General features: G+C 48.3%; 1 protein-coding gene across 8 annotated transcripts in view; it reads right to left on the minus strand.

Moving 5' to 3' along the window:
- LOC143989238 (uncharacterized) overlaps positions 1 to 24,545 on the minus strand; it is a 484,136-nt gene that overhangs the window by 60,689 nt on the left and 398,902 nt on the right. Inside the window, exon 12 of one of the 8 annotated variants that reach the window (XM_077489305.1) lies at positions 1,134 to 1,232. The exons of the other annotated variants lie outside the window; for them this stretch is intronic. Coding sequence (XP_077345431.1) covers positions 1,134 to 1,232 — 99 coding nt within the window. The remainder of the gene's footprint in view (positions 1 to 1,133; positions 1,233 to 24,545) is intronic. 8 annotated transcript variants of the gene reach the window in all.

Here is a 24,545-nt window from a genome sequence, read left to right on the forward strand (position 1 = left end):
CACGAGCGGATTGTCCGCTGAAACACGGTTCAGCGGACTAAGTTGGGCAGACAATCCGCCCCTGTGTACGCGGCCTGATTATCTCCTGGATCATGTCTGCAGTCTCTGATTATCTCCTGGATCATGTCTGCAGTCTCTGATCATCTCCTGTGTCATGTCTGCAGTCTCTGATCATCTCCTGTGTCATGTCTGCAGTCTCTGATCATCTCTTGTATCATGTCTGCAATGTATTCTTGCATATTTAAATCAGTTCAGTTATTGTACATGTACATGTCAACAATGTGTGTGCAGTGCTGTGCTGTTCTATAAAGGCAATTACTTTATGTAGTGTGCACTTTTGTACTTTAATTATAGAAACAGCAAAATGAGTCAGAAAAGAGTGAACTGCAGGACTATAGATTCTTTCTTCAGTGCCAGTGCAAAAAAGTCATCAGGAGAACAGCCAATAGTAGAAAGCACTTCACGTATGGAAATTGACACTACCCTCCCATCCTGTTCTGGTGCATTTGCAGAGAGAATATCTGGTGAAACAGATCCTAATGTGTCGCCACTGTCTGTTGATACCCAGCCTGAAACCAGCAGTATGTTAATTAATGACATTGGCACACATCTTGGGAAAAAAATCAGTGACTACACTAAATGCTTGCTATTGGAAAGTCCATGGCAACCTCCTCCTGGATATGAATTACCTTTCTCTGTTCAGAACATGACTTCTAAAAATGGAGAAACTCGGGAAATAAAGAGATACTTGTCAAAACAACATAGTGACAGTTTTCCTTGGCTAGTATATTCACCTGCCAAAAAGGGATTGTTTTGCAAGTACTGTGCATTATTTGCACAACATCGGAAAGCTGGTCATAACAAAGGCATGGCCCTTGGAAAATTGGTCATGGAGCACCTTACTAATTTTAAAAAGCTTAAGGGCAAGGATGGAGATTTGGAAGTCCATGCAAGGCTTGTTTATCACCAGGAGAGTGTATTTGAAGGAAATGCATTTTTAAAAACCTACCATGCACCGGAAAATGAAATTGTTAATCAAATAAACTTGCATCGACTTCAGAAAGTGAAAGAAAACCGAGAGCGAATTCGTCCTATCGTCGAGTCAATTATATTCTTGGGTAGACAAAATATACCTCTGCGTGGCCACCGAGATGATGGTGCTTTAATGGATGACTCCACCCCGGAGGTGAATGAAGGCAACTTTCGGGAATTGTTGAGGTACCGTGTTGCATCTGGAGACAAAGTATTAGAGAAGCACCTCCTTACTGCATCTTCTCGCGTTACATACATTTTAAAATCCACACAAAATGATATAATCGGGTGTTGTGGTGATGAAATCAGTAATATCATTGTAGCTAGAATTAAAGAGGTTTGCTATTTTAGTATAATATTTGATGAAACTACAGACATTTCCCATACCGAGCAACTTACACTGAACTTTATTTGTAATCGGAGTCTTCAAGTGGGAAATGCAATATTACTTACGAAACAAGGCCTGAGGTGTGCCATGGCCTGGATGGTCAGTATGCCTGAAAAGAGGGCATACCCTGAATGTAAGAATAAGAAAAATACTATGAGTATGAGTGAATAACCTGGGGGAAACGGGTGGGTGGGCACCTAGAAAACCCCAACCCTGGCCCTGACAGAGGAGGAGGGTTATATAGTCTCCGACTCCTCCCACAAATACAGGCTGGCCTACAGCCAGCCTTCCAACTTGTAATCGGAGTCTTCAAGTGGGAAATGCAATATTACTTACGAAACAAGGCCTGAGGTGTGCCATGGCCTGGATGGTCAGTATGCCTGAAAAGAGGGCAAAAAGACACAAGTTTAGGTGGGAGAGGGAAGGTAGAGATCCCATCCCTAAAATGACGTATGCCCAAACGCCAACCGTAAGTAACCGGTAAGTATCCGCTGTGAGAGTAGAACCCACCGACTCCAGACCTGGAGATGAGAAGGAACCTCCTTAGAGCCTGCAAGCTACGCAAACCCAATTGAACGTCCCGTGAAGGATAGGATGAGCCTGATGCCCAAGGTGACCCGGACATGAGAATGAACTGCTATGAATGAGAGGATACGTGGGGAAAAGAGAGCAAGGGCTGACCCGAAGAACCCCTACAACAGACACCAGAAGAAGCACCGTGAAAACACCCCTTCCCATACCTGGTAAGAGGATGTGAGAGGGTGAGTGGCAAAAATACCAGTGATAGGAGAGGAAACCTGGCTGCCTGATGGATGTGATGGAGTAGATGCCATGGCAAGCATCATCAACATGGCGACACCAAGACAAACTGGTCCCACCGGATGCGAGCAGGTCATGCTACTGCCCGAGACCTCCCAACCGAGACCGAATCCTGAACCGAGGAAGGAGAAACAGACTCCAACCCAGGGGAATAAGTCCCATAGCATGAACCAGCCATGCCCAAAGTGACTAAAGCACCCCCCTCCCCACCTGGAACAAACCGGGGAGGAGCAAAGATGACTGGACCGACGTCCCTGAGCAGTACTCCAGGCAACCTCCTAGACAAGAGATCGGAGCTGAGAGTGGAATCCAGAATGGTGACGACGTCGCCCAACCTACCACCTAAGGACCGTGGCTTGGACACACCCTGAGAGTATGAATCCCAGGGCGGTAACCAGGGCCTCTATGCAACAGGATGTCCACTAAAGAAAATTGTTGTCTGCTTCCAACCTGAGGGTGCGCCCAGTGGCGAAAAGACATCTGTACGTGAGTGCAGGCATGGTTGATATTGGTATGGATGCCAAGACGGCCCAACCTGAAAACGCAACTAGAAGGAAAGACAGACAACCAGACATGAGAACAACAACAACGCCCCTCTGCCTACCTAAGAATGAGAACATGGCAGAAAAGTCAAGACCACAGCGCATGAATGAACCTAATGATGAACCCCCCCCCCCCCTGTGTGTGAGTTGAGAAATAGTGAGTTAACCCGAGTAACCTGCAGCGCAGAGACAGGTAATTAACAGAAACTCAGGCCTAGAGTACCCACAGACCGTGGTGGGTAGACGTACAGGTGTGGTGAATGAACATGCATCGTATGACGTATGGTATACAGGCGAGAAGATTGTGGTCAACAATCATTAATAACGAAACCTCAGCCCGTATGGATCTGTAGACGTGACAGATCCCGATGTGCGAGCCCTAGCTAACTGACCCCGGTACAAACATGAACACAGATACGATAAGACATGACAATGAATGCAGACAAACCTAACCAGAATATGTCATAAGTGAACGCCCTTCTGCGAACTCTGAAGCCAAACACAGAGGTTGAAACACCATGACAGAACCACTGAACAGAAACACTATGACAGAAATACTGACAGAAAAATGTCACGACAATGCCATGACAGAAATGCTAAAAGTTAACCTAGGTAGAACGATGACTGAAATCCCGGGGCAGAAGGCTATGACAGACATGCTGGCAGGACGCTATGACAGAACTCCAGGGGCAGAACACTGACAGATAACCTGGGGCGGAACGCTATGACAGACATGCCGGGCAGAATGATATGACAGGCAATCAAACAGGAACCCAGGGGCAAACCACTATGACCGCCATGCTGGACAGAGCGCTATGACGGAAATACTGGACCGAACGCTATGATGGAAATACTGGACCAAACGCTATGACGGAAATACTGGTCTAAATGCTGTGACCGAACCTGGACAGAACGCTATGACAGGAAAGCTAGAAAGAATGCTATGACCGAGAATGCTGGACCAATCTCTATGACAGAATTGCTGGGCCGAACATTATGATAGAAAATGCTGGGCCGAACGTATGACAGAAAATGCTGGGCCGAACGTATGACAGAAAATGCTGGGCCGAACGTATGACAGAAAATGCTGGGCCGAACGTATGACAGAAAATGCTGGGCCGAACGTATGACAGAAAATGCTGGGCCGAACGTAATGACAGAAAATGCTGGGCCGAACGTAAAGACAGAAAATGCTGGGCCGAACGTATTGACAGAAAATGCTGAGCCGAACGTAATGACAGAAAATGCTGAACAGAACGCTGTGACAAAAAACTGGACTAATGCTATAACCAAAACCTGGACAGAACGCTATGACAGGAAAGCTAGATCGAATGCTATGACAGAAATGCTGGGCCGAACGCTGTGACAGAAATGCTGGACCGAACACTGTGACAGAAATGCTGGACCGAACGCTGTGACAGAAATGCTGGACCGAACGCTCTGACAGAAATGCTGGACCGAACGCTGTGACAGAAATGCTGAGCAGAACGCTATGACAGAAAATGCTGAACAGAACGCTGTGACAGAAAAACTGGACTGAATGCTGACCGAAACCTGGACAGAACGCTGTGACAGGAAAGCTAGATGGAACGCTTATGACAGAAATGCTGGGCCGAACGCTATGACAGAAAATGCTGAACAGAACGCTGTGACAAAAAACTGGACTGAATTCTATGACCGAAACCTGGACAGAACGCTGTGACAGAAATGCTGGACAGAACGCTATGACAGGAAAGCTAGATGGAACGCTATGACAGGAATGCTGGGCCGAACGCTATGACAGAAAATGCTGAACAGAATGCTGTGACAAAAAACTGGACTGAATGCTATGACCGAAACCTGGACAGAACGCTGTGACAGAAATGCTGGACAGAACGCTATGACAGGAAAGCTAGATAGAACGCTATGACAGGAATGCTGGGCCGAACGTTATGACAGAAAATGCTGGGCCGAATGTTATGACAGAAAATGCTGGGCAGAACGCTGTGACAGAAAATGCTGGGCAGAACGCTGTGACAGAAAATGCTGGGCAGAACGCTGTGACAGAAAATGCTGGGCAGAACGCTGTGACAGAAAAATGCTGGGCAGAACGCTGTGACAGAAAAATGCTGGGCAGAACGCTGTGACAGAAAAATGCTGGGCAGAACGCTGTGACAGAAAAATGCTGGGCAGAACGCTGTGACAGAAAAATGCTGGGCAGAACGCTGTGACAGAAAAATGCTGGGCAGAACGCTGTGACAGAAAAATGCTGGGCAGAACGCTGTGACAGAAAATGCTGGGCAGAAAATGCAGGGCAGAACGCTGTGACAGAAATGCTGGACAGAACGTTGTGACAGAAATGCTGGATAGCCCGCTGTGACAGAAAATCGCAGGCAGAACGCTGTGACAGAAAATCGCAGGCAGAACGCTGTGACAGAAAATCGCAGGCAGAACGCTGTGACAGAAAAACGCTGGCAGAACGCTGTGACAGAAAAACGCTGGCAGAACGCTGTGACAGAAAAACGCTGGCAGAACGCTATGACAGAAAACGCTGGCAGAACGCTATGACAGAAACGCTGGCAGAACGCTATGACAGAAAACGCTGGCAGAACGCTATGACAGAAAACGCTGGCAGAACGCTATGACAGAAAACGCTGGCAGAACACTATGACAGAAAACGATGGCAGAACGATATGCCAGAAAACGCTGGCAGAACGCTATGACAGAAACCGCTGGAAAAAACGCTATAACAGAAAACGCTGGCAAAACACTATAACAGAATGCTATGACAGAAAATTGCTGATGGAAGCTACCACAGACACCCGGGCTGACCCCAATATAACACCGACCAAAGAAACCACCAAGTAAAGCAGCAACCTGGGTGGACTGAGATCCTCCATCACTGCAGCAGAGATGCCAGTCTGCGCTGTGGGGAGGAAAGGAGCAACAGGTGGGTGACAGCCCATCCCCCTTGCAAGCACCAGGACCCACCTCTCACTTAGGCAGCCAGCCGATACCACCCTCCCCCCCCCCCCACATGAGCAAGGGGAGAGAGGATCCAGCAGCTGACCGATCACCAGGCGGGTTCTCGGCAGCTCTGGCGACGGACATGCACGGGGAGTGGAGCCAGCGGTAGCCGACCCCCCCCCCCCCCGCCGCCATGCGAGCAAGGGGAGAGAGGATCCAGCGGGCGGCCGATCACCAGGCGGGCTCCCAGCAGCCCAGCCGATCACACCCTCTCCCAAGGAGAATCAGCCGAGCGGCCGCCACGTGGAGCCCCCCCCCCCCCGGACGAATCGGCAGCACAACACACATGGGGAGAGAGAGGAGCTGGGGAGAGAGAGGAGCTGGGGAGAGAGAGGAGCTGGGGCGGCTGATCGCCCCCCCCTCCCCTCCCCACACTGGAAGAAACGGCGGGTGGGTGGACAGAGCAAACATGTGGGGAGAGAGAGGAGCTGGGGCGGCCGATCACCCCCCACTCCCCACACTGGCAGAAACGGCGGGCGGATGGACAGAGCAAACGTGTGGGGGGAGAGAGAGAGGATCACCCCCCCCCTCTCCTCACACTGGAACATGACAGGAAAACGCACCCCGCTTCCCCATCAGCATGAATGCAGAGCAGAGAGTGGTGGGGGATAGCTGGACAGCCCTTCCCCCATGAGCTGCCTACACCTAGAAAACCCCAACCCTGGCCCTGACAGAGGAGGAGGGTTATATAGTCTCCGACTCCTCCCACAAATACAGGCTGGCCATTCCAACATATGTCTACAATGGATCGATTCGTGAGGATTTTATAAAATTTGTAGATGCTTATGAATTTGCAACCCAGAACAAATCGGGAATTGATAATTCAGAACCAAGGCTTACAGGAAAGGTTTTAGGCCAGATGGTTATCCATCTAATTAAAGACCTCTCCCTGGACATCACTCATTGTGTTGGCATTGGAACAGACAGTTGCAGTGTTATGTCTTCAGAGGTGGCTGGTGCTGTATCAGAGATTCTCCGTGTAGCACCCAACAGTTGCAGATGCCCTTGCTACAATCATTGTCTGAACAATTCAATTTCAAAGTCCTCACAAGTGTCAGCAGTTCGCAATGCAGTAGCAGTGGTCAAATCAACCATTTCATTTTTTAACCAATCAGCAAAGCGTCATTTTATTTTAAAGCAGGAGTTAGGCTCTCAGCTTACCAGTCTTTGTGAAACTAGATGGGTAGAGCGCCATGATTCTCTCATAAGATTTCGAGATGGACTTTTAAAAGTGGTGAGTAGTGATGGACGAACTTCCGACGGGACGTTTCGCGAACGCGAAATGCGAACGGACCCAAACGTTCGCGAAACAGAACGTTCGCCGCGGGCCCCATTGACTTCAATGGGAGGCGAACTTTGCAAACCTTCATGTCGAATTTGCGGCCACGTGGTAATTATTAGGGGGTAAAACGTAGTCCCACCATCTGGACAATGACATAATACATGTATGAGGTGAATTTGGGATCGATAACTACAAGCATTTTTATTTTATTTGGGAAATTGTTCTAACAATTCAGGACTATGGAGCTAATGAAGGCAATGGAGGAGAGGGAAGGTCAGGGACCAGGGTAGGCAAAGAAGAGGGTGCAGGAGATGATCACCAGCAGCGTGACATACCGGAATGACACATGCACCGTGATAGAGGCATCTGACAGCAGCACCGTAATACAGAGCACTGACAGCAGCACCGTGACATACAGCGCTGACAGCAGCACCGTGACATACAGCGCTGACAGCAGCACCGTGACATACAGCGCTGACAGCAGCACCGTGACATACAGCGCTGACAGCAGCACCGTGACATACAGCGCTGACAGCAGCACCGTGACATACAGCGCTGACAGCAGCACCGTGACATACAGCGCTGACAGCAGCACCGTGACATACAGCGCTGACAGCAGCACCGTGACATACAGCGCTGACAGCAGCACCGTGACATACAGCGCTGACAGCAGCACCGTGACATACAGCACTGACAGCAGCACCGTAAGCAGCCCCAGGAGGAAGTCAGCACAGCACAGGGATGGTGTGATCCCCTCATAATAAGAACCCCCAGGAGGAAGTCAGCACAGCACAGGGATAGTGTGATCCCTTCATAATAAGAACCCCCAGGAGGAAGTCAGCACAGCACAGGGATATCATAAGCAGCCCCAGTAGAAATATGACACCGCTCAACCTCTTCAAAGAGGAGGGTAGGGGCATATAGTACGGTGTGCTTTTTTGGGTCAAGGAAGTGAGCCAAATGAATTAAGAAGGTCTGTGTGCTTGATTAAAAAAATAGTTTATAGACATATACATGGTCTACTGGTCACATGTGTTGAATTCCTCCGAGATCCATGCCTCATTCATTTTTAGAAATGTGAGGTAGTTAACACTGTGGTGAGCTAGGCGAGTACGCTTATCGGTCACAATCCCCCCTGCTGCGCTGAACGTCCTTTCGGACAGGACACTGGATGAGGGGCAAGCCAACAGTTCGATTGCAAATTGGGCAAGCTCTGGCCAGAGGTCAAGCCTGCCCACCCAGTAGTCTAGGGGTTCATCACTCCTCAGAGCGTCCACATCGGCCGTTAACCCAATGTAGTCGGACACCTGACGGTCTAGGCGTTCCCTGATGCTGGATCCGGATGACACCTGTCGATGGGTCGGCTGAAAGAATGACCTCATATCCGAAGTCACCAACACATCTTCAAACCGGCCTCTTCTTGCAGGCGCTGTTGGATTGGTACCCGCAAATCCTTCTCTGGGAGTGGGAATTGCTCCTCTGCCAGCGCACGCAAAAGCAGAATGCAGCATTTCTCGAAGCAAGGCCTGGAAGTGCTGCATTCTGACAGCCCTCTGCGACGGCGGTAACATTTCCGCCATTTTGTGTTTGTACCGGGGGTCTAAGTACGTTGCCACCCAGTACTGGTCCTTGACCCTCATGCTTTTTATACGGGGGTCCCTATTAAAACACTGGAGCATGAAGGCCCCCATTTGCACTAAAGTGGAAGCGGTGTGGTGGCCTGGCTCCTGCTCATCATCCAGGATAATGTCGTCCTCTTCATTCTCCTCTCCCCATCCACGCACAACAGGGATCCCAGAAAGGTTTAAAGCATGCTCTTCTTGCTCCTGCTCATCCGCCCCGGCACCATCCTCCTCTGACTCCTCATCAGACTCCTGTTGTTGACTTGTCTCAGATAGAGTAGCCCCCCCTGGGAATTCATCCAGCATTGCGACTTCCTCATCTTCCCGCTCCTGCTCCTCCACAGCCTGATCAATGACACGACGCAATGCACGCTCCAGAAAGAAGGCATAAGGTACCATGTCACTGATGGCGCCATGGCTGCGACTGACCAGTTTGGTGATCTCCTCAAATGGCCGCAGAAGTCTGCATGTGTCGCGCATGAGCAGCCACTGGCGCGGTGAAAAAAAACCCAGCTCCCCAGAACCGTTTCTTTCGCAGAGTTCATACAGGTAGACGTTAACTGCACGTTTCTGCTGGAGCAGCCTATCAAGCATATAGAAGGTTGAGTTCCATCGCGTCGGGCAATCGCAAATAAGACGTCTGACCGGCAGATGGTGTCGCCGCTGAATGTCAGCAAGGCGAGCCATGGCCGTGTAAGATCTTCTGAAATGGGCCGAGATTTTCCTTGCCTGCCGCAAGATGTCCTGGACCCCAGGGTATTTGACAAGGAATCGCTGCACGACCAAGTTTAAGACGTGTGCCATGCACGGCACGTGCGTGATTTTGCCCTGTTTCAATGCGCTAAGCAGATTGGCACCGTTGTCACACACCACTTTACCAACTGTCAAATTGAGCGGTGTTAGCCACTCATCTGCCTGTGAACGCAAAGCTGAAAGGAGTGCCGGGCCAGTGTGGCTCTTTGCTTCCAGGCACAACAGACGCAGCACGGCATGGCAACGTCTCACCTGGCATGTGGAATAGGTTCTGGGGAGCTTGGGCGGTGCAGTGGAAGAGACGCTAGCAGCGGAAAAGGAGGAGGCAGCTGAGGAGGAGAGGGAGGAGGATGGAGTAGGAGGAGGAGAAGAAGAGTCAGGCCTGCATGCAATCCGTGGCGGTAAAACCAAATCTACACGGGTGCCACGGGTTACATGCTTGACGGCCGTCAGAAGGTTCACCCAGTGGGCAGTAAAACTGATATACCTTCCCTGCCCGTGTTTGCTAGACCACGTGTCTGTGGTCAGATGTATCTTGGCACCGACACTGTGTGCCAGAGATACATTCACTTGCCGCTGAACATGGCCATATAGCTCTGGGATGCCCTTCTCTGAGAAATACTTCCTTCCTGGGACCTTCCATTGTGGTGTTCCAATGGCCACAAATTTGCGAAAGGCCTCCGAGTCCACCAGTTTATATGGCAGTAGTTGGCGGGCTATGAGTTCTGACAAGCCAGCCGCCAACCGTTGGGCAAGAGGGTTATCCGGCATCATCATTTTTTTACGCTCAAACATTAGGCCCACGGAAGCCTGCCTTTTTGCAGAAAAATGTGAGCTTGGCGTGATGGAAGGTGGAGTGGAGGACAATTGTGAGGAGAGAGGAGAAGGAGAAGTAGAAGACGAGGCTGGACGGTGAGAGCCTGCAGTGTGGCTTTGTGTGTTCCGTTGCTCCCACTGGGCTCGGTGATGGCTGCTCATGTGCCTTCTTAAGGCGGTCGTCCCTAGGTGAGTATTGGGCTTACCGCGACTAACGCGTTGACTGCAAAGATTGCAGATGGCAACGCTATTGTCAGCAGCGGACACGTTAAAAAAAGCCCACACTGCGGAGCCATGTGCCGGTGTCCTGGGAGCGCCAGATGTGACCGTACATGGTCGATGACTCGCTCCTGATACATTTGCAGTCTGCTTTGTCCCTGCTGTGCAATGTAAGTCATTGCTGCTTCTCCTCCCTATCTGCTGGTCCATATCTCCCTCTGAACTCCCCTCCTCTTCCTCTCTTGTGGGCACCCACGTGACATCACTAGACACGTCATCATCAACGTCACCTTCCCCACCGCTATAAGTAGAGATCTCGGAGTAGGCAGCAACACCGGGGACCAACCTCCTCCTTGGGCTGATCTGGGTACTGGCGTCAGACTGCTGAGTAGCGCTTGTTGCTACCTCCTCTTCCTGATCCAATACCAAGAGTGGCTGCGCATCAGAAATGTCCTCTTGATATGGATCGGAAAATAATTCCAGTGACTCAAGCGGAAGGTATGTGGTGGTGGTGGTCGTGTTGTTGGTGGTAGTGTCTTTGGGGGTGCACATAGCAGAGAGTGAAGAAGAGGGTGCAGATCGAGAGGATGAGGAGGGTGCAGAAGAGTAAGGCTGAGCGAGCCACTCAACCAAGTCTGGTGCATCCTTTAAAGTAATTGAACGCACCTTCTGCAACTTCCCACTTTGGCTCAAGCCTGTTGCTCCTGCCCTACCCCTACCACCCCTGCGGAAGGGCCTGCCTCTTCCTCTGCCTGTCATTTTTTAAATGACCCTGTGACAAAACTCTTAGTCCCTATACCGATGAAGGACTGCTGCAGTATAGGGCAGCGGTCAGCAGTGGTGCACGTCAACCCTATCTATTGTGGACCGATAGCGGTCCTTACAGAACAGCAGACTGTACCGCACTCAAGCCTATGTACCGTAGCACCCTATACCAAGTTACCAGTCCTTATAAGAACTTTTGTGGACCAAGCAGGTTGTGTATTAGTGTTTAGCAGACTGTACGTCAGTCCCTATACCGCTGAAGGACTGCTGCAGTATAGGGCAGCGGTCAGCAGTGGTGCACGTCAACCCTATCTATTGTGGACCGATAGCGGTCCTTACAGAACAGCAGACTGTACCGCACTCAAGCCTATGTACCGTAGCACCCTATACCAAGTTACCAGTCCTTATAAGAACTTTTGTGGACCAAGCAGGTTGTGTATTAGTGTTTAGCAGACTGTACGTCAGTCCCTATACCGCTGAAGGACTGCTGCAGTATAGGGCAGCGGTCAGCAGTGGTGCACGTCAACCCTATCTATTGTGGACCGATAGCGGTCCTTACAGAACAGCAGACTGTACCGCACTCAAGCCTATGTACCGTAGCACCCTATACCAAGTTACCAGTCCTTATAAGAACTTTTGTGGAACAAGCAGGTTGTGTGTTAGTGATTAGCAGACTGTACGTCAGTCCCTATACCGCTGAAGGACTGCTGCAGTATAGGGCAGCGGTCAGCAGTGGTGCACGTCAACCCTATCTATTGTGGACCGATAGCGGTCCTTACAGAACAGCAGACTGTACCGCACTCAAGCCTATGTACCGTAGCACCCTATACCAAGTTACCAGTCCTTATAAGAACTTTTGTGGACCAAGCAGGTTGTGTATTAGTGTTTAGCAGACTGTACGTCAGTCCCTATACCGCTGAAGGACTGCTGCAGTATAGGGCAGCGGTCAGCAGTGGTGCACGTCAACCCTATCTATTGTGGACCGATAGCGGTCCTTACAGAACAGCAGACTGTACCGCACTCAAGCCTATGTACCGTAGCACCCTATACCAAGTTACCAGTCCTTATAAGAACTTTTGTGGAACAAGCAGGTTGTGTGTTAGTGATTAGCAGACTGTACGTCAGTCCCTATACCGCTGAAGGACTGCTGCAGTATAGGGCAGCGGTCAGCAGTGGTGCACGTCAACCCTATCTATTGTGGACCGATAGCGGTCCTTACAGAACAGCAGACTGTACCGCACTCAAGCCTATGTACCGTAGCACCCTATACCAAGTTACCAGTCCTTATAAGAACTTTTGTGGAACAAGTGAGTTGTGAATGTTTAGCAGACTGCAGCAGAAGGGCAGCAGTCAAGTATAATATCCTTTCTATATTTGGAAGAAAGAATATTATACATGTACAAGCCTATTACTGTACCACTGATACCAGTCCTGAAAAGAACCTTTGTGGAACTAATAATAACAGCAAGTCTTTAAAATTACCCTCACTGCCTGACAACACTGCTTCCTTCCTGTCCCTATACAAATTGGCAAAAAAAGAGAACGATTAGTGGTTACTGGAACAGCTCTTTTGTGGACCTTGATAGTAACAGCTAATGATGATGATGATGATGATGATGATGAAAGACTAATCTGGCTGTCCCTGTAGCATACACCGTCCTTTCCCTTTCTCTAAACTAACAAAAGACACTCAGGCTGCTGCAAGAATCAGCAGCACAGCAAACCTATCAACACCTAACACCTATACCAGTCCTGAAAAGAACTTTTGTGTACCAAATAGCTAGTGGTTTATCTCTCCCTACTCCACACAGGAACCTGTCCCTATCGTAACAGAAGAAAGAATGTAAAATGGCCACCGGATCGGGTGTATTTATAGGTTAGGGGGAATGTACAAGTGTCCATGTGCTGTCATGTCTCAATTGGCTGTCCTGTATCACATGATAAACGTGTCACCAAAGGTTAAAGTTCTTGTATACATTAAACACGTAAGTCCGCCGCGGCGAACGACGGAAAAAGGCGTTCGAACGTGCGGACCGCGAATGTCGGAAATTCGCCGCGAAACGACCGCCGGGCGAACCGTTCGGCCATCACTAGTGGTGAGTGCACTATCTGCAATATCTCAATGGCAATGCTCAAACACTAGCTCAACAGCATCTACTCTCATCCATTCTCTGTGCAGTACAGAATTCATATTTTCCTTGATTTCACTCATCAGTGTTCTGAAAGTAACCCTTCCTCTGAGTCGTTTCCTTCAATCCCCAACAATTGATTTAACAAGCACCTCTGACTGTTTGACTGATACCATGGCAACCATGGAGAATATGCGATGTAACGCTGATGGCACTTTTTCCACTTTGCATATGGAGGCTACAGAATTGGCATCGGAACTTGGGGTGGAACTAAAATTGCCACGTCTTGTAGGCAGGCAAGTGCACAGATTCAATTGCAATGTAGAATCAACTGAAGAATACTACAGGAAATCGTTGTATATTCCCTTGCTGGACAACATTATTAACCACTTCAATACAGGGCACTTAAACACCTTCCTGCCCAGTCCAATTTTGAGCTTTCAGCGCTGTCGCAGTTTGAATGACAATTGCACGGTCATGCTACACTGTACCCAAATGAAATTTTTATCATTTTTTTCCCACAAATAGAGCTTTCTTTTGGTGGTATTTGATCACCTCTACGGTTTTTATTTTTTGCGTTACAAATAAAAAAATACCGAAAATTTTGAAAAAAAAAATGTTTTTTTTTGTTTCAGTTTCAAAACTTTGTAAATAAGTACGTTTTCTCCTTCACTGATGGGCACTGATGGGGCTACACTGATGGGCACTGATAAGGTGGCACTGATGGGCACCAATGTGGCACCAATGAAGTGGCACTGATAGGCGGCACTGATGGGCGACACGGATGGGCGACACGGATGGGCGACACGGACGGACACTGATAGGTGGCACAAATTGGCACTGATAGCTGGCACAGATGGGCGGCACGGATGGGCGGCACGGATGGGCGGCACGGATGGGCATGGATAGGCGGCACAGGTGGGCATGGATAGGCGGCACAGGTGGGCATAGATAGGCGGCACAGGTGGGCATGGATAGGCGGCACAGGTGGGCACTCATAGGCGGCACAGGTGGGCACTCAGGCGGCACAGGTGGGCACTCAGGCGGCACAGGTGGGCACTCATAGGCGGCACAGGTGGGCACTCATAGGCGGCATCGGTGTTATAGTAATGGATGCCAATCAGTGCCAAACAATAATGCATGCCAATCAGTGATGCCCATTGTGGCCACTGATTGGCATCCATTATGGGCACTGATTGGCACCCATTGTGCTGACTGGCACCCTGGTGGTCTAGGGAGGATTATGGATTTTTATTACCTTTTCCCTGGTGGTCTAGTGGTGTCCCTGGTGGTCCAGTGTGGGCATCCTCGGGGGGGCTGTGCTGATAATCGATCAGCACAGACCCCCCCTGTCAGAGGAGCAGCCGATCGGCTCTCCTCTACTCGCGTCTGACAGACGCGAGTGAGGGAAAGCCGATCACCGGCTCTTCCCATTTACACTGTGATCAGCCGTGATTGGACACGGCTGATCACATGGTAAAGAGTCTCCGTCGGAGACTCTTTACCGAGATCGTAGTTGCCGGGTGTCAGACTGACACCCCGCAACAACGATCGCCGCGATGCGCGCCCCCGGGGGCGCGCAGCGGCTCATAATCCTAATCACGTCATATGACGTCCGGTTAGGATTATGAAACCACTTTGCCGCCCTCAATTTGTAATAGGGCGGGCGGCAAGTGGTTAATGATTTAAAAATTTGTTTTCCAGGAAATTCGATGCAGTGTTTCCAGATTCAAATCTTGATGCCAGCAGTACTTTTTGGTAAAAAAAAGGGAAAGCATGGTTCCTGTGGCTGTGCAATCATTATCAAAGCGTTTCCACCCTCTTCTAGCTGAGGGTAAGCAGAAGATAATGGAGACATTGCTGCAGGGAGAACTAATGCCGCGTACACACGACCAGACTTTTCGAGGGACTAAGTCTGACGGAGTTCTGACGGAGTTCTGACAGAGTTCTGACGGACTTTCCGAATGAACGGACTTGGCCACACACAATCACACCAAAGTCCGACGGATTCGAACGTGATGACGTACGACTGGACTAGAATAAGGAAGTTCATAGCCAGTAGCCAATAGCTGCCCTAGCGTCGGTTTTAGTCCGTCAGACTAGCACACACACGAGCGGATTTCTCAGTAGGAACTGGGTCCGGCAGAGTTCTGTCGGAAAAATTTGAAACATGTTCCATTTCTAAAGTCTGTCAGACTTTTGCAAATCAAAAGTCCGCTGCAGCCCACACACGTTCAAATAGTCTGCCGGAATCATTCCGTCAGACTTTTGATGTTGAAAAGTCTGGTCGTGTGTACGGGGCATTAGTCTATGGCTTACAAAGTGGAAACGAGAGTTATCACAACATAAGGAAATTCCAAAAACAAATCTTGACGTGTTGGACTTGTGTGAACAGGACCTCTTCCCAACCATCAGAAGTTTACTTCTGATCTTAGCTACTCTCCCTGTAAGTGTGGCCACAGCAGAGAGATCTTTCTCAACCCTCCGTCGTGTTAAAACATTGCTTTGTTCACGAATGGCGGAGGAACGGTTAAATGGCTTGTGTTTACTTTACATTCATAGAGATATTTCTGTGAATACTGACCGAGTTATTGAGTTGTTTGCCAAACAAGGAAAACGAAGACTTGAGCTAATTCTGTGACTTTTTCATGTTATGTAAATTACAAATAAAATGTTTCTGTTGTTGTGTGTGTTTGGAGACAGAGGAGAGTGATAATGTTTGGGTTCTGCTATTTGTTTTTTTACACATAATTTTATATTGTTTGTGAATATTTTGTCTGGTAATATTCTGTTATAAGTATACAAACTGCTTATGCTTTTTGTAATAATAAAGTTATATGTGGTTAAACCTATCTTGTCTGTTTGTAATGTAATAATCTAATCTGGAATGATAAAAGTATCACTGTTTTAAACAAGTTTAGGACTGTACAATACGTTAGAGTTCTGTAAGCAACACCTTCGTTTCTGGCAGTGCCCCTCCCGAGACTTGACTCTGGATCCGCCCTTGCTTACAGCAGGTTTCCCTGAGATCAGAACAGATCCAGCGATTCTGGATGCACAAATGACAAATCATATTCAAAGGAACCAGCCGGCCTGAGAAGAGGATAAATATCCTCTGCCTTAATTCTCATGTCTAGGATCTTATCCACAACCACCCTCCTGATAGGTGGAATACCTCCTCCTTCCCACCTGAACTGTACCACATTCCTGCGTTTAATGAAAGAAGGTGCGTTAGGTGAAAGTCGCACATCTGGCTCCCTTCTACTAGCAGCATGACTTTGTCCCAACACAGCCTAGCATAATTCCTAACTGGGACAGATGACACATTAACTGACTGCATAGGACTATATAACTGGCTGCATAGGAACCTCTGAAATCTGGTTTGGTAAATTACCCACCACTTGATCCTCCTTCCTCCCCTCCAGCACAACAACCCCGCTCAACATAATGCCAGAAGTACCACAGTTACCAGCAGCCCCATCATCAAGTAAAGTCTTTCATTTAGAAAAAACACCAGCTGTTTCAGCATTCATATGGCCCTCCTGCCCTGCAGTTTCAATGTTCATGCAACATCCCTACTCTGCAGTTTCAATGTTCATGCAACATTCCTGCTCTGCAGTTTCAATGTTCATGCAACATTTCTGCTCTGCACTGTTAGTGTCAATGTGGGACTCCTCGCAGCCATCAGAAACTTTTCTGTAAGGATGAGCTCAGGCGTGTTCGCAAACAGCACATGCAGAGCCCACCAGGAAGTCGGCACTGCCGAGCGCTAATCACAAGCACAGAGACATTGTCCCGATGCGTGGATGCAGAGATCGGGAAATGTCTCACTGCTTGCGATTAGTGCTCCGCAGTTCTGACTTCCTGGTGGGCTCTACACGTGCTATTTGCGAACACGCCTGAGCTCATCCTTAAGCTCTGTACACACGGTTGGACATTCCGACGACAAATCTGTTGGATTTTTTCTGACGGATTTTGGCCTAAACTTGTCTTGCATACGCAAGTTGGCGGAAAATCCGATTGTTCAGAACAAGGTGACGTAAAACACGTACGACGGGACTATAAAGAGGCCAGTAGCCAATAGCTTTCATCTTGTAATTTATTCTGAGCATGCGTGCCACTTTGTGCGTCAGAATTGTCTACACACAATCGGAATTTAAATGATCCGATTTTATTGTCAGAAAATTTTAGATTCAGATCTCAAACTTTGTGTGTCGGAAATTCAGACAGAAAAAGTCCGATGGAGCCTACACACGGTCGGAATTTCTGACAACACTAACCGATCGCACATTTTCCATCGGAAAGTCCGACTGTGTGTACAGGGCATTACTTTTCTGTCTGGATACACACCATCTCATCCTGCACTCCCTGCCATCTTTTAAAAAGATCTTCATCTGCCGAGTCGGTGCCACTCAAGGGAGATTCCATTTCTGTAATGGCCTGCAGCAATCCGCCATTTTCCTCAACCTACTCCTAAGATGACCCAGGCTGCTAAGGAGGGAGGGGCAGATCCTGAGACAGGGGTAATACTGGAGTCACCAGATTAAGCCACTTCCTTACCCCCCATCCATACTGTCGCCGTTGCTGTGGCATCCACCCTCTGGCTGGTACTGGCACAGGCACTTTCCTTCATCTGTTGCAATCTCTCCTCATTCTCACACTTTTCTCTGAACACACCGCTGCTCTCCTTCAGACAGGCAACCAACTTCTCCTACTTTTACAATGCCTCCTCCATAGACTTCAGCTTGGATATTTCCCTCTTAGCCCACGCACACACGGTAGGAGATTTCCACAACAAAATCCGTCGGATTTTGTCCGTCAGATTTAGTCTGACGGATTGTGTCAGAAACTGTTGCATACACACGGTCGGACTAAGTTGTCGAAAAATCCGATCTTTCAGAACGTGATGACGTAATTTCGTTTCGATGGGACTACATTCAGGCTAGTAGCCAATAGCTTTGATGTAGGAATTTGATCTGAGCATGCGTGGCACTTGGTCCGATCAAAATTCTCTACACATGATCGGATTACGTCCGACCGGCCCAGTTGGTCGGGAAATATTTCCAACATGTTGGAAAATTGGGTCCGACGGAGATTCGGACGGAATCAGTCCGATGCATACCACACACAGTCGGATTATCTGACGACACGGTCCGATAAGACGCATTTCGACGGATTATCCAACTGTGTGTACGCGGCATTACTGTTTCTAGACTTACTATGCAGGGGATTTCTTTTTCCTGAGATCTTCTTACATGACAGAAAGTTTCTGTTCCTCCTTAGCAATGCGGCAAAGTCTGTTAACCACTTTATTCTGGAAGACTGGTAAGGACTCCTCTTGCATAGGAACATGCCCAGGAGCCATTGCAGCTTGAGCACATAGAGTAGGCCTCAGTACCTCTGGAGAGCCTCCACCTTCATCTTCCGCAATATGGTCCATGCTTGCCTGGGAAAAGCCTGCATGAGAGGCTCCAGACTTGCTGCTTCTCTCAGCTGAGATCACAGCGGAGTGAGCCAACAGCACCACCTGGTGGAGAAGCCCCTCTGGTGCAGAAACTGATGTGACCGGCTCAGTGTTCTCCGTACAGCAATATGGTATATGTCAGACTCAGACCTATATAAAAAATATAATAATAATAATAGTGTGTGACTGGGGGAGGGTTTAGAGTGTAAACTCCTGGTGGAGAGACTGACGTGACTGGCTCAGTGTTATCCGTACAGCACTGTGGTATATGTCAGAGCTCTACCTCATTTGTCCCTCATTTTGGTCTGATCTATATAGTTGTATATAAAATTAACTTTTTATCCTTTAAAAGGTGTTTCCCAGGGTTAAACCTTTCATCCAATTTCTACATTGCTGCATTTGTACATTTCCAAAGCAAAAATAAAGGAATAGTAGTGGTAAAAAAAGCACTTGTGAGTTTAACTAATCAACTTTTTGGTATAATTTTCCTTTAAGGGGGCGTGGGTGTAACCCCTCTGGTCTGAGACTGATGTGATTGGCTTAATGTTATTTGTATGTAGCAAATAGGGATGAGCTGAGTGAGCCCAGCGAAATCTGAACATTATGGGCTGTTTGCACCAAATTCGAGTGTCGCTCATGGCCCATAATTCACTGCGGTATCACAGTGCATTGCTGGCTGATGATTGGCCAAGCATGCACTATGACCCGCATGCTTGGCCAATCACAGCGCCGTCAGCGAAGAGAGCCATAATTGGCCACAGGCAGGATGTCTGTGGCCAATAATCGCTCAGGGGGTTTAGTGCACGCCCCACAATATATACGGCCGCCTGCGTGATGGCCTTGCGTAGTGTGTTGCGTCGCTAAGAGAGAGAGAGATAGACAGAGAGACAGTGTCTGAATTTCCTTTGAAACTATTGCAATTACAGTCGGTGTACACATGAAGCCACCCCAATTCCTGGTGTTCTGCTGGTCCTATACCACAGGCAGCTGTAGCAATTACAGTCGGTGTATTGTGCCTCCTGCGGTGTACGCCTAATGCTACCCCAATTGCTGGTGTTCTGATTCTATCCGCAGGCAGCTGCAGCAATTACAGTCGGTGTATTGTGTCATCTGCACAGTTTGCACCTAAAGCTACCCCAATTGCTGGTGTTCTGCTGATCCTATACTGCAGGCAGCTCCAGTAATTACAGTTGGTGTATTGTGTCATCTGCACAGTTTGCACGTAAAGCTACCCTACTTGCTGGTGTTCTGCTGATCCTATACCACAGGCAGCTCCAGTAATTACAGTTGATGCATTGTGTCATCTGCACAGTGTATGCCTAAAGCTACCCCAATTGCTGGTGTTCCACTGATTCTATCCACAGGCAGATGTAGCAATTACAGTCGGTGTACTGTGTCATCTGCGCAGTTTGCACCTAAAGCTACCCTAATTGCTGGTGTTCTGCTGATCCTATACCACAGGCAGCTCTAGTAATTACAGTTGGTGTATTGTATCATCTGCACAGTGTATGCCTAAAGCTACCCCGATTGCTGGTGTTCTGCTGATTCTATCCAGAGGCAGTTGTAGCAATTACAGTCGGTGTACTGTGTGATCTGCACAGTTTGCACCTAAAGCTACCCCAATTGCTGGTGTTCTGCTGATCCTATACCGCAGGTAGCTCCAGTAATTACAGTTGGTGTATTGTGTCATCTGCATAGTGTGCACCTAAAGCTACCCCAATTGCTGGTGTTCTGCTGATTCTATCTGCAGGCAGCTGTAGCAATTATAGTCGGTGTACTGTGTGATCTGCACAGTTTTCACCTAAAGCTACCCCAATTGCTGGTGTTCTACTGATCCTATACCACAGGCAGCTCCAGTAATTACAGTTGGTGTATTGTGTCATCTGCACAGTGTGCACCTAAAGCTACCCCAATTGCTGGTGTTCTCATACTAATAATACTACAGGCAGGCAGTTGATTCTGCTAGCTGCAGTATAATCAGTATATACGTCCCAGCTTTGTGCAGCTACATCTCCCTGCAGGCCATTAGTATGTCTGGAAGGCTAACAAGAAGAGGCAGACAGTCACAAGTCAATAAAAGAGGGCAAGCAGGCTCTGTGTCTAGGGGCAACAGTGCTGGTCATGGGAGCGGTGCATCCTCATCAGCACGTGGCCATGGGACACGCTTGTCCTTATTATCGGCAGCTGAATGTGTTGAGCCACAGCATGCCGAAGACTTGGTAGAGTGCATGACCAAGCCCTCCTCGTCCTCCTCATCCTCTCTCATCCAAGCTCAGGGTACTGGCAAAGCAACTGCCAATGCAGCCTCTTCCCTCGTCTCAATGGCATCAGTCACTCCTTCTCTAGCCCCACCATGTCCTCCTGAGGAGTCCCCCGAACTGTTTGATCACAGTGTTGGGTACATGCTCCAGGAGGATGCCCAGCATTTTGAAGTCTCTGATGATGATACCCAGCTAGAGGAAGGCAGTAACGTGAGCCCAGAGAGAGGGGATGCCCAAGGACAGCAATCTGGCAGTCATGTTCCACCAGTTGCAGCATACTGCCAGGTTTGCTCCAGTGATGAGGAGGGAGAGGATGATGAGGTCAATGACTCCACGTGGGTGCCTGATAGGAGAAAGGACGAGGAGGCACATCTCCAACGAGGCAGGATGCCCTCCAGGGGCAGCACACCGGCTAAATTACACCGCAGAGCTCCGCTATTCCAAAAGTTCTTTGGTGTGGGCCTTTTTTGAGACGAGTGCATCAGATCGCACTGCTGCTATTTGCAACATAGGTCTCAAGCATATCTCGCGTGGCCAAATCATCAGCCACTTGGGCACCACATGCTTGACCAGACATATATTGACCTGCCATGCAGTTCATTGGCAAGCGTACCTAAAATACCCACACCAAAGAACAAAGCAGACCTCTCCTTGCTCCTTATCAGCTGGGATCTCCAACCCCATTATACCTTCAGTCCTCTCTGAAACCTGCACTGAGAGGAATGAAGGTGTAGAATTAGGTGTGTCACAGCCAAGTACTAGCGGGCAATCTGCTAGCGATACACTGACGTCCAATGGTAGCAGGCAAATTTCCCTGCCCCAGCTGCTGGACCATCAAAAGAAGTTCACTCTCAGCCATCGACATGCCCAATGGTTGAATGCTAGCTTGGCCAAATTTCTAGCACTTCAACAGCTGGCTTTTCAGTTGGTAGACTTGGCCCCCTTCCGTGAGTTTGTGCAATGTGCGGTTCCTCAGTGGTAGGTTCCCAAATGCCACTTTTTCTCATGGAAGGCAATTCCAGCTCTCTACCGGCATGTGGAAGGCAATGTCCATGCCTCCCTGGACAGGGCGGTCAGCGGTAAGGTGCATATTAACGCTGACTCATGGTCCAGCAGGCATAGACAGGGACGTTACCTATCTTTCACGGCGCATTGGGTTACTCTTCTGGCAGCTGGGAATGATAAAGGACAAGGTGCAGTAGTGTTGGAGGTTGTTCCACCACCACGCCTCCAAAATGCTACTGGTGATTGTGACACACCTCTCTCCTGCACCACATCTTCTTCTTCTTCCTCCATGGCCTCTTCCTGTGCTACGGAACCAGCGGTGCTCCGTAGGCGTTCAAGGGGCTATGAAAGTATGCAGGCAAAAAGATGCTATGCTGTGCTTGCGCTGGTGTGCTTGGGGGACACGAGCCACACTGGGGCAGATACTTCCTTGCCTCTCAAGACCCCTTTTATCCAGACAGTGTTCCTGCTGGCCCGCCGATCACACAGGAAGAGGACGAGGAGGAGGAGGAAGAGGAGGAAGAGGAAGATTGTGCCAGCATGGAGGTGGAGCCTGCCATTCAGCATCAGCAGCAGTCTTTTATGGATCATTTACAGTCCCAAAGGCTTTTATTATATTAAGAAAATTTGGAAGATGACGTTGTGGTGATGAAACGCGTAGGGCATGGCCATAGGATGCACACTCTTCACAATCAGCTGTAACAGCCGGCAGACGTATTTTTATACTGCCGTTGTAATTTTTACCTAAATGTGAGTAGGAATTTTCTTAATATAATAAAAGCCTTTTAATAAAACGGGTCACACTATGGACATTCCTCTTTTCCATTGAGAGCCTAGTGACTTTTCCCCAGTGGATGACAAACAAACCCCCCAGGAAGTCTACAGACAGCGACACAGGGGCTCACACTGTGGAGGCTATCTCACCCCAACAGGGGTAAGAAATCTGGTGAGGGCAATATCATTACTTGTCACACGCACCGAGAAGTTGCTGCATTAGTGAACACATACCTCCTGCACAGCCTGCTTCTACATTCCTTCAAACTTTTTTCTATCTTAGCGTTTTTTTGCAACATTATTATCGCATGTCTTTTGGCGATTCATGGACTGTCTTTACCTTTACCTTTCTTTTTACCATTTGGTTTTTACTAGTACTTAAGTCCAAGCCCTTGTACACACGGTCGGAGAATCTGTCGGAATGAGTCTTATCGGACCGTGTCGTGGATAATCCGACTGTGTGTGGTATGCATCGGACTGATTCCATCCGAATCTCCGTCCGACCCAATTTTCCAACATGTTGGAAATATTTCCCGACGAACTGGGCCGGACGGACCTAATCCGATCATGTGTAGAGCATTTTGATCGGACCAAGTGCCACGCATGCTCAGATCAAATTCCTACATCAAAGCTATTGGCTACTAGCCTGAATGTAGTCCCATCGTAATGAAATTACGTCATCACGTTCTGAAAGATCGGATTTTTCGCCAACTTGGCCCGACCGTGTGTATGCAACAGTTTCGGACAATCCGTCGGACTAAATCCGACGGGCAAAATCCGACGGATTTGGTTGGCAAAATCTCCGACCGTGTGTACGTGGGCCAAGACTTTTTCATAGTATGGTTGTAAAAATAATATACGTACATTAATATTATATTTAATTAAATTTTATTTTTATTTTATTTTTATTGGGGTCACACTCTTTATTTACATTTTTTTCACTCTATATATTTTTTCACTTTACATATATATCTTATATATTTTTTATTTTGTTCACTGGTTATTGATGAAATATCTTGGGTTTTTACCCTCATAAGTAATAATATTTGGTTATATCACTATATTTAAAGGTATAGCGCCCGATCTACTTTCTCCTTTTCTTTTCACTAGTCTATTTTCACTCATTGGGTGATAATATTATGTAGAGGCAGCTCATACCATTAATACATCTGTTATAAAATAGCACAATCTCTTCTTTTTATTTTCATATTCTACTTAACACAACAAACCTGCACAGTCCCTGTCTTGTTTGCACCACCTGTATACTGTTATTCTGAGTATATAGGGCCTGGGGGCCCCACGCCTTTCCCTTTTTTAATGGGGTTCACCTTAATATCCGTACAAGACCCAAAGGGGCTGGTAATGGACAGGGGGGGCTACCCATGCCATTTTTACTATAGACACCTCCCCCCCCCCCCCGACATGATATTTAACCACTTTCAGACCGGACCATTTTGCTGGTCAATGACCAGAGGTCTTTTTACAATTTGGCACTGCGCTGCTTTAACTGGTAATTGCGCGGTCATGCAATGTTGTACCCAAATAAAATTTGCGTCCTTTTTTTCCCACAAATAGAGCTTTCTTTTAAACGTATTTGACTGACTCTGCGATTTTTATTTTTTGCGATATAAACGTAAAAAGACCGCAAATTTTGAAAAAAAATGATAT

Source organism: Lithobates pipiens, unplaced genomic scaffold (assembly GCF_037356315.1).
Source record: "Lithobates pipiens isolate NorthernLeopardFrog02 unplaced genomic scaffold, aLitPip1_a1.2 Scaffold_18, whole genome shotgun sequence".
In the NCBI taxonomy this organism is placed as follows: domain Eukaryota; kingdom Metazoa; phylum Chordata; class Amphibia; order Anura; family Ranidae; genus Lithobates; species Lithobates pipiens.